Source organism: Stegodyphus dumicola, chromosome 11 (genome assembly GCF_044657685.1).
Source record: "Stegodyphus dumicola isolate Sdum_Otavi_A_Nest chromosome 11, ASM4465768v1".
In the NCBI taxonomy this organism is placed as follows: Eukaryota; Metazoa; Arthropoda; class Arachnida; order Araneae; family Eresidae; genus Stegodyphus; species Stegodyphus dumicola.
Window position 1 is genome coordinate 90,271,333 of NC_140778.1, and position 11,739 is coordinate 90,283,071.

The 11,739-nt window shown below is 34.4% G+C and overlaps 1 protein-coding gene across 1 annotated transcript in view; it reads left to right on the forward strand.

Annotated features, from left to right (window-relative positions):
- LOC118201046 (neprilysin-2-like) overlaps window positions 1-7,972 on the forward strand; it is a 41,663-nt gene extending 33,691 nt beyond the window's left edge. Inside the window, exons 10-12 of the mRNA XM_035373066.2 lie at window positions 2,041-2,136; window positions 6,040-6,107; window positions 7,719-7,972. Of these exons, the coding sequence (XP_035228957.1) occupies window positions 2,041-2,136; window positions 6,040-6,107; window positions 7,719-7,836 (282 nt within the window). The 3' untranslated portion in view covers window positions 7,837-7,972. The remainder of the gene's footprint in view (window positions 1-2,040; window positions 2,137-6,039; window positions 6,108-7,718) is intronic.
- Window positions 7,973-11,739: the final 3,767 nt, after the last annotated feature.

Below are 11,739 nucleotides of genomic sequence, written 5' to 3' on the forward strand. Positions count from 1 at the left end.
CAACTAACTAATTATAATTATTTTAAGCACATTCATATCTTAAATCTATAAATAAAAATCACAGTTTCAAACTTTAGGTTTTAGTGATATTTGAAATGATTTAAGTCTCTAACTTGCTCGCTGAAATGTAATCGAATTTAAAATGCAAATCATTTTTTGGTAAATAATAATTCTTTAGATCCAGAGTCAGGGACAGTTTCCGGCATTTCGCCGCACTGTGCAATTTCTCGTGCTCCTAAATTCTGCCGTTCGATACGGATGCACCGATTGCACCGGCTGTAATACCGGACCCCTCAAAGATGGAATATCTTTTTCCATATAAAAATGACTGAAAAGGGTATACTTTAAAATTATTGAGTTTTAGAATCACAGAATGTTTTGAACTACTTATCATTTCGGAATATTTTTTTCCCAAATAAGTGCTTTGAATATTGTTCATAAAATATCAATTTATGTTGCCAAATGATAATGTTAGTATATTAATGTTATTCGTTTTGTTCTATTTATTTTATTTTATTTGAATTAAAAAGTTTTTCTCTATTGGTAACATCGAAACTAAGAGGTGCATCTAGTATCAAACAAATGCAGACTAAATTTATCCGCAGTTATAATGATCAATACTTAGCTCCGTTAAATTCTCGTATGGAGACCTGAAACGTAGTTTTCGAATTTATTTACTCACTGCATCTTGACTCATTTCTACAGTTTAAAAGTGGGGGAAAAGATTGGAGAATCTAAGGTCTTGGAACTTCAATGAGTTTGACGTTGAAGTGAAGTAGCGCACGAATTTTGCATGCGTTTGAACATGATAATGACCTTGAGATTCGAGCCTGAATCTATGTTATGGCAGTCGAATATCATACCGCTGTTGAAAAAGAGCTTCTGTATATATATGTGTTTTTGGATTTGAACTATTAATAGTGAAAAATGTGTGATGTTATAAATTGAGTCAATGTAAAGTGTAGGAAGAAGTTGTTCTTGAAAAAGTGTCATGGGTTGGCGTATACGTAATTGTGTCATTTGTACTACTTTGGAAACTGCATATCCTAGGTCTGTTAGAATGTCACTAATTTCTGTGGTGTCCTTGTCGATAGGTAATAATCACTTTGTTTAATGTTAACTGGAGTTTTGATCATGATTGGTGGTACAGAATTTTTCCTTAGGAGGTGGAGATGTTTGTTCCTCAACATCTCTGCAATGGCTGCTTCAAAGCAGTGCATGGGGGAAAACCAGTCAGGGCCTCTCCTCTTACTTTTTACCTCCATGAGTTGGGTACGTTGGTACATGGTGGAACATGGTTGAAAGAAGCTGGTTTGTTGGCATGTGTGTCACCGTCAAGATTGAGGTGAAGCATATGTGAAGGAGAGTCTTGGCGTCTGCAACATAGCTCGTCATTTGTTCTCAGTAGAGGGGAATGTGTGTAGTTCTCCGAGTCGCCCTTCTAACGATTGCGTAGTACGAGACACCTCGGTGGCTCCGATAATTTACTTGCTCGTGTCGCCATCTATTAGTGCAAATGAGAAGTGCAGCAGCGCAAGGGTTTCGCATGAACTTGAATATGATAATGACCTTGAAATTCTATCTTCTGCCTGTTCGAATATCATACCACTGTTGCAAAAGAGCTCCTGTGCGACAAACTCTGACATTCGAACTCCTTTGTAATGTATTTGATTAGCTCTCGACATCGCTATAATGACATTTAATAATCGACGAACGAAATAAATTATAAAAGAATAATATCACTAAAAAATTATTTTGTAGCGTGACATATATTATGAAAGTATATCATATAATATTTAAGCCACTTTTCCCCAGTATAATTAATTTAACTTAATTTAGCAAATATTATAAAAGATTACTTTCTGATTTTGAGTTAAATGTAACATTCAGGAAGTTTTCAGCTCTTGTACCTAAATTAATTCCCTTTTTTTAATAGGATTATGTATGTAATATTTCATTATTTGCTTTCAGATACCTTACTTTATGTTTACATTATTAACTTATATATTATTTATTAATATTACTCTTGCATTATTTCAGGCATATCAGTCCTGGGTAAATGATAATCAAATAGAAAAAAAACTGCCAGGACTGAAATATACACCGAATCAGTTATTTCGGATAAGTGCAGCAAACGTAAGTCATTTATTTTGTAACAACAGCTAGAAGTAATATAATAGAGCATACCTTTCAGGTGAAAGTTTGGTCGAAAGTACTTTGAAAACGATAATTTTCTTTTCAAACAAAATATGGTACATAGCTTGATTGAGTGAGACACTGAATATAGTTTAAAGTTATAACGCTTGAAGAGTGTTAGTAGTTAAGTATCTGAATCAAAACACCTTAAAAGTTACTTTAACACCGTGGTGCAAGCTTTGCCTTTAGCTCAAATTAATTAAGAAAGTACAAACCCACAAGCACGTAAAATCTTCGCTTAGTTTTACATATCAGCTTGTGAGGTTTAAATTAAAATAACACAAAACAAAATATGTCCCCTTGAATTTTTAGCAAGTAGCTGGACTGTACAATTCAATTTGCTATAACGGTGCTCCTATTTAAGGTTGCAACACAGTTGCGTCGGATAACCAAATCTAAATCAAAACTCACATACCAACCTGAAAAATGTTGGCAAAATGTGGCGACGGGAACACAGCCAAATATCTTTCTGCCTATAAGTTATACGATTACAATTCTTACTAACTTACGATTAAACAATGTCGTTTGCCAATACAGTATCACAATTTAAAAGAAAACAGCTGCATAACAAACTGACTTGAGGATTTATTCAATACTGAAGTATAGCCAGCTGCCAAGGATTATATACGATACACTGACAAAGTAAGAAAGGAAGTGGCTATATAAGATGCGTAACAAATCCAGTAATATGACAAATGTGGGTAGGTTTAGTTATAATTTGTCACTTATAATGCTCCAGAAGACATTTTCGATCAGTATCAGTCACATCGGAAACGCTTTTCCTTTATCCATTGCCAAACTAAAATTTTACAAAATATTTTGATTTTTATTAGCATTTATTTTAGCACTGTAATATATTTCGCCACACTGATCATTTTTTCACGCAGCCCTGATGACTAGCTGTTACGTACTCGCGTAGCCACAACTTAGGAATCGCTGGTCTATGTTAACATTTGAAATTCCTTTGGTCGAAGTGTATTTACAGAAAAACCATCTTGCAGAGATCTGACAACAAAGGATCCAGATACCCGGTACGTAGGAATGGCACTATTTACGATTGTTAAAAGGAAAAGATCGACATGGGGCCAGCTTTAAAATGAAAGACATATGCCCGTTACGCTTATCCAGTCTGGGCGTATTCATGTAAAACTCTACGTAAAAAACTGCAAACTCCCCGGAATGTTGTTCTGTGGCAAATTACAAACGCACCGTAATATATTAGAAACAATGCAATTCATGCAGAACTAAACATAATTCCACTGAGAAGATTTTATCTGGCCAGACAGTTTCACATTCGTTTACGTACTATTCTGAACTCAGAATTTATAATTACGATTATAAGAACGCTACTAATGAAAAAAGGCAAATGCCCATTCTCAATCCAATCGTAATTATAGAAGTCTGATTTTTATACTTACTTTGTCATGTTATTCTGTATTCTTTTGCTTTTATTTATGTATATTTATATCTTTTGTGTATTATATGTATTTGTTCCCCACTTGATTCAAAATTACCGTGGTAAAATTACCTTGATAACATAGATTCAGTTAGACAGCTTTGAGGCTTGAATTTATTGTCCGTGAATCTTTTCAAAATTTAAAAAAAAAAAAAAAAAAAAAAAAATACTGTATCTCAAGTTACTTATAAAATATTTTGAAACTTTCAGCTATGTTCATTTTGGGGTAAGGTGTCATTCTAACACCCAGGTGTATCAAACACCGTTCCACAAGAAGTACACATGCCTTTAATTCGTGATATTAAGAATGGCAGCAGCCTTACCCTGATAGTGGTTAGCGACGCTGACTGCCGTACCACAGAGCCCGTGTTTGAGTCCCGGAGAAGACATGAATGTTTGTAAATCTATAGTGTCTCTGCAGCATGGAAGCACTCTAAATATACCGCGACCTGAAAGTCCTCTCGACTGGTTGGTGGTATGAGAAGAAGGATGGGAAACCGTCGCGTCGGGAAGAAGATGGGAAACCCCCTTCCGAATGCACTCCATCAAAATTGGGGGGGGGAAGCTGGGCCAAATGGTACTGTCACCTGCATGGTGCTCCTTGCCAATGACAGGCGCAATCTTGCACTCCTTGCCGCGATGAATTTCGTGGGCTTGTTCTGATGTTATTGTTAGACAAGTGAGATAAGTCACAACAAAAAGAATGGCAATTAGAAAAGAATAGCTAATAGAGTTGTATCCTAGCAGAGCCCACACCCTTAGCGCGCCCACTTACATGGCGCGTATCGATGTGTACATGAACAAAGTCCAGGAAGTGTGCAATTCTGGGATGTTTTTTTAAGTGAAAATAGGTCGATGTGTACATGAATACCGAGTTTGTGCAATTCTTTTACTTGTTATTTTCAAGTGGCGACTTTGAAAAATGCGCAAAACAGTGGGTGATTCTGTACTTTCCCAGTTTGTCGCCAAGGGTGTGGTCTCTCTTAGGATTTTACCGCTACGAGAAATCAAAACAAACTGCTTGAAATGCTATAACAAAATTTCGCGTATTTTATTTTGAAATTTATATGCAGGAGAATGTTTTAGACATCTTTCATTTGTAAGATGTTTATTACAGATGCAATAATTATTGTTACGTTATTTACTCGAGTAATATTTTAAACAACGTGCTTCGGTTTAAAATTAAAGGGAAATTAATTAGCGATAAAAACTGCTAATGCGTCCGAGTTTTAGTTACAGCATTTTCAATTACCCTCTGCTTCAGTTGCTATAATTCCTGAGGAAGTGTAGGCAAGAACACTTTTTCTTTAACAAAACTCCACTGGAAAAAAATCACAAGAGGTTAGATCTGTGGATCTCTGTTGCCAGAAAAGGAATAGCATGTCGTTTGACCCAGCATGGCTAATCCAGCGACGGTCTACCCCACCGCTGAAAATTTTCACAGAAAGCTGTACGCAATGGTTTGTCGGAAGATTTTAACACCTGCACCATCTGAAAGGTGTTTGAACGGAATGGTAGACGTTTCCGTGACATATGTCACACCCTTACATGAGGCACACTGAGTTCACAACTCGTCCGAAGCGTTGATTTTGTGTGACTTCGTAAAAACATTTCGTGAATTTTTTTTTAAGTATTTCGATTTTGGATGCTGTTGACCCTGGGCTGGTTTTCTTGCCCATGTCCTAAAACTGTTCACCCACCATTCGACATTGTGACGATGTGCGATGATTCATTACCAAATTTCGTGAGAAAATTCTTTAAACGACAATAAACGATGATGTTTTGGCGTATTCCGAAATACAGTACGCTTCCGCCTGCATGCATGAGGCGATTTTGATTAACAGTGTTTCTGGGAGCGATTTTGAAACCGGAAGATATTTTGCTGTTGCCAGATAAAACTTGTATAATTGTAGTTTCCGAATTAATTTGTTTCGGCTTAATAAATCAATTATAGAATTTTTACTATGCTATTCTTTTTGTCTCATTCAATATGAAACACTGCATATAACTTTATAGAAAAAAATAGGGCGATTTCGTAAGCGGAAGATTTTTTACTGTTGCCAGATAAAACTTCTATTATTGTAGTTTCAGATTTAATTTCTTTTGGCTAAATAAACCAATTACAGAATTCTTATTATGCTCTTCTTTTTGTCCCATTCAATATGAAACACCCTGCATATAACTTTATATAAGGAAGTGTTCTAATAATTAAAAAACTAAATCGGATAACACTTAAAATAATTTCAGTTCTTAAATTTTTTTCGTCGAAATATCTAATATTTTGTAGAATTAACTGGAAGCGGCTTATTTAAAATAAGTTTTTCTTCATATAATTATTTATATGGCATACGTTTTTCTTATAAACACACTGTTAAAAATCCTTTCAGGTACTGTGTGAAAAACAAAGAAAGATGAATTTAAAAAGTAACAATCTTGGTGGATCACCAATGTTTCGGTAAGTGAAATATCCATCACTTTTTTACGCAGTAGGAATTTACCCTAAAAAAAGTGAGCGTATTGTGCTATTTATTTTGATGAAAAAACATTGCATATTACGATATACAGGGTGATCAAAAAGTCAGTATAAATTTGAAAACTTAATAAATCACGGAATAATGTAGATAGAGAGGTAAAAATTGACACACATACTTAGAATAACATGGGGTTTTATTAGAAAAGCAATAATCTGATCAGAAAAGCAATAATTAGCATAACAAATTAAGACAAAGCAAAGACGATGTTCTTTACAGGAAATGCTCAATATGTTCGCCATCATTCCTCAACAATAGCTGTAGTCGAGGAATAATGTTGTGAACGGCACTGTAAAGCATGTCCGGAGTTATGGTGAGGCATTGGCGTCGGATGTTGCTTTCAGCATCCCTAGAGATGTCGGTCGATCACGATGCACTTGCGACTTCAGGTAACCCGAAAGCCAATAATCGCACGGACTGAGGTCTGGGGACCTAGGAGGCCAAGCATGACGAAAGTGGCTGCTGAGCACACTATCATCACCAAACGACGCGCGCAAGAGATCTTTCGCGCGTCTAGCAATATGGGATGGAGCGCCATCCTGCATAAAAATCGTACGTTCCAGCAGGTGTTTATCAGCCAAGCTGGGGACGATGCGATTGTGTAACATATCGGCGTACCTCTCAGCCGTCACGGTAGCAGTTACAAAACCAGAATCACGCATTTTCGAAGAAAAAAGGCCCGATAACAGTATTTTTTTAGTTCTAATAAAATCCCATGTCATTCTAAGTATGTGTGTCAATTTTTACCTCTCTATCTACATTATTCCGTGATTTATTAAGTTTTCAAATTTATACTGACTTTTTCATCACCCGGTATATAGCTGGGTTACGATATATCCAGCTGCGGTAAGATAGCTTCTCCGCAAAGCGGGGTTAGGGTTGCCAGACAATGCAGAGAAAAACAGGGTCGCCAGATTTGGCGCGAAATAGCCTATTTGACGACAAAATAGGCGATACGCCAGAGATGGAGCGAGAACATTCTAGCACACATTTTTAGCGATTTACCTCGAAATTTTCCTTGAAGGTAGGTTAAAAGCTATATATACCCTGTCTATACGCGGAGAAAGGAGTATCTTGAATTCAGTAGAGTATGTTGAGTTGAGTAGTAGTGTTTTGAGTTTAGAGATTAGCTTAAGAGCGACAGAACCGAGTCGGGAGCTATAGTTTAGTGCTTTGCCGTGAAGCTGTCTTCATCGTTGTACCCTGAAGGCTGTAGCTGCTGACCGTTTCAGTGTGTTCATCGTAGTTTTCCGGCGACTGCAAACGTCTCTTTGAACTTTCCTGTGTAATACTGGCAAATAAATTGTGTTTTGATTCATTATCAAGTGTTGTCATCAGTTATTCCAAATTTAGAAATTCGCAAAACGCAACAATTATACGAACAGATTAAAAGTGTACATGATTATGTCTAATATTTTTTTTTAATTAATTCGTTAATGATTTTGAAAACAAAACAAGAAATTTCGGTAATAGCTGGATTACAGAAATGATGATATATTCCATGCAAAAGAATTTAAATACATTTTCTGTTTCAGAGTCATAGGATCTATGTCCAACCTACCACAGTTTGCAAGAGATTTCAACTGCCCAGCAAATACAACAATGAATAGAGAAAATAAATGCCGAATTTGGAATAAGGAATACGGAGATTAACTGCATGTATTCACAAAGCATATTTGTATATTTGGTGAAAGTTATATATTTATTTGTGCAGGTATTTATTACATGTGAAGCTGCTGTTGAACAGCTGTCAGCACGTTTTGCTTAAATAAAATATGTAAGCACAGTTTTCTATGATCTCTCACATTAATTAATGTAAATCTAACCAGAATCAGAAGAAAATGTTTCCTTTGTTTTCCAAGCTTTTATTTTTAACATATCCTAGATATCTTACCTGCAATTAGTTAGTTTGCTTTAATATTATCTGTAGTGGAAAATTCGCTTCAATCCCAACGATATAAGCAACCATAATAAACATACATAACATTTTACTCAGCAATATCTTAATTTTTACAGTTCTTAATATACAGTTTCTAGTATCATTTTCTGTCATTTTATTTTGCTGAATTACAACACTGTAAGAAAATTCGTGCCAATGGCAACCCAACTTGTCTCATGTCCACGCCAATAAAGAAGTTTTAATGTAACAGTAAACACCTGAACTTTACTCATGGCAACCCTTAGCGTCTGTAAGCTTATTGAGTCATAGTGCCATTTTGAAATCCTCTTTGGTTAGAGTAAAATTTAAGTAGAATTTACAATTTATTTTGGCTTTTTAATATGTAAAATAAATTGTTCATTCGACTTTAATTTGTATATTACGTACAGTTCATTTGCATCGCGATTTTTTAGTTCAGTTTTCATATATTTTTCTTTTTTCCTAATTTTTAAGTATTGTTCTGTATGATACCGTATTTGTTTTTTTAATTAATTGTAATTTAATCTGCATCTGTAAGCCATTATGAGATATTATGATTATAACATTAAAATACCAGTGCAGAAAGAAATGTAATCTTAATGCAACCATCAAATGTAATCTTAATGAATTAGGAGCAACTGTTAGGAATTCCATTACTGCTGAAAAGTTTTCTAAAAATTATAAATGAGTATATTACAAATCCATGAACTCATTGTATTATAATTTACAACAGTTAGAAATATTATTAACATGATTTAACAACTATCTCTTTTTACTAATAATTTTAATGAAGCATGAAATTAAATTTGAAAATAATTTGTATACGAAAGATTAGTCTATAGCAAGGCGTCAAAAACATCTTGTTAACTAGTTTCTAAGAAGCAGCTCTTCGCACTTCACACAGTATCTGAAAGGGCATGGCCCATATATGTCTTAACTTCACAGATTTCGCCTAAGAGACAGTGACCAATGCATTTGTGGCAGTACTGATGACCCAGATCACTATCTGTTTGATTCCCCGCATACAGCGAATTCACATTTAAAAAGACCAGCTGCAATCAATATGCCGGCATGGTTCAGAAAGCAATTAAGAATAAATATGCGCTCAGCCCCATTAGAGACTGCACTACCATTGCTAAAAGCATTGCTGACAGCCTGGAGTGACTTCTTTCCCTGGACACCGTGCCGTCAGCAGCCCGCTCTGTATATATATTAATTTACTTAATGTCTTGTTTTTATGTCTTTTTTTTGCCATGTTTTGTTTTTAATTATATTTAATATTATGATTAATCCGGAACTCATTTAATGTATCCCACAATTTGTAATGTATTTGTTCATCTTTACATCTGTACCTGATTATATCGCATATCTTTAATATAACTGTATGCTTAACATGTACCATAATAGTGCAAAGTGTTTCCCTTAGTTCTAAGCAGTCCCCATCATGCACCTTCTTTCCATGTTCTGGTCCTTATTTCAATGTTCCTCGTTTTGCGTAGTCAGTTGCAGTAGAACACGGTACTAAGCTCTTTATTTGTATTTATTTATGCATTTATTTTTAATTCCATCGACGGAATCCAACAGACTGAAAAGTACCTAAGCCAGTGGGCCAGCTGTTCCGTCGATGGCGAAAAGAAAGAAAGTTTGTTAATAAAAAATTTGTGTAAGTTTTACAAAATATGAAATAAAAATAGCATTCTTAAACTTTTAATATATTACTCTGGATTCCGAAAATTCGTGGTAAGCCATGTAGGCTATTCTCATCATTGTACAACTTAAAATAGTAAATCAACTTAAAATAGTAAATCATCTTAAAATGGTAAATCAACTTAAATATCTAGGGATCACATTTGACCAAAAAATGAATTAGATCCCCCATATTATAAAACTCAAAAAATGCACCAATATCATAGCAACAAAGCTACGTCAAATGCAAGGACATCAGTGGGGATTAAATCCCCATATTCAAACGATTCTCTACTCTACTGTCATAGAAAAAATTGTAACATACAGCAGCCATTTGGGCAAATCCTATGCAGGGACGCAAAGTAAAACATCTTTAAAGTCCATTTGCACTGAACATAACTAAAACCTACCGCACAACATCATCCAATCCCCTAAACATCTTGGCAGGCTTATTACCACTTCATATTAGCATAGAATTAGAAGCTACTATGCAACAAGTTAAACTTCTAAGAAAACCAGCCATTTTTTACCAACAACAATTTTCACCTCTATATTAAGAAGAAAAACCAAACTATCTTGAAATTCATCCATCTAAAAAAGGACAATGTATCAAAGTTGTATTCAATAACAAACATGCACTCTCATATACTGATTTCGAAATCTATACAGACGGATCTAAAATAAAGGACAAAGTTGTTTCTGCTTTTGCAATATTTTCCAACGAATCCTTAATTCACCAATGAAAGAGACGGCTTCTTCGAAACAATAGCATATTCCAAGCCGAAACAACAGCAATAAAATATGCAATTAATTATATTCAGGAACATCATTTATATAATACTATTATCCAATCTGACAGCCTCTCCACACTTTATGCACTCAAAGATCCGAAAACTACCTATTCAATTATTGCAGCAATACAAAATGATTTCCAAAATAATGCTTCACTTAACACAACCCTTACATGGATAAAAGGTCATTCTGGTATACATAGAAATGAAACTGCAGATCAATTAGCTAAAGAGGCTGCTATAGATCGAAATGCAATTACTATAGATATCTCATGGCCTATATCACACTTGAAAAATATTCTCAAATCAACAGCAATTTTAAAATGGCAGAATGAGTGGAACAATAGTGATACTGGTAGAAGAACTTTCCTACATTTTACAAATTTGATGTACAACAGCTCATCACAAACCTCAATTAGTCCATTATGTCTCAGATCACGGACCATTTCCAATCTATTTCGAAAGATTTGGTATTTCATACACAAATGCACTTGCGGTGACCCAGGAACGCCTGAACACTATATCAGGAACTGTCTGTTAACCAAAGATTTTCATATAAACATGCCTTCTACAAATATTGAAGCATTTAAAAAATTCTTAGTTAAAAAAATATATAGTACAAAAAATCACGAAAACAATGCACTAGGAAAACTAGGAACAGACCTATGTCAAGTTATATAATTTATTCAAATGCTAAAAAATAAATATCATTTAAAGGATTCTACTCTCAAAATTACCTCTAAATATACATATGGAACATATGTAATAAATCGTGATATTAAGATGTGTCAAATAAAAAAATAATAATATAAATTAATTTATTTATTCAGAGAAATACCATACATTCATAATGGAATTGAATTTTAAAATAGGCATTTGCAATGCAGAAGAAGAAATTTATAAAGAAGCAATACGATTTAAGGGTAAAAGTAAATCTAAAGCACAGATCTTTCAACTGTTCCTTAAAATAAGAATATTGAGGCTACCTATGAAAATGGAGCATTTAATTCTTACAAGAAGATTCTACAAATGAAAGAGAAAAGTATTTAACTTTTATAAGACGAAGTTAAAAGGTAAAAGGACAAGTAATTTATGAAGAAGGAAAAAGTAACTCACAAGAATGTTTTTCTTAACTGTTCAATAAAGAAAGAAGGGGAAAGT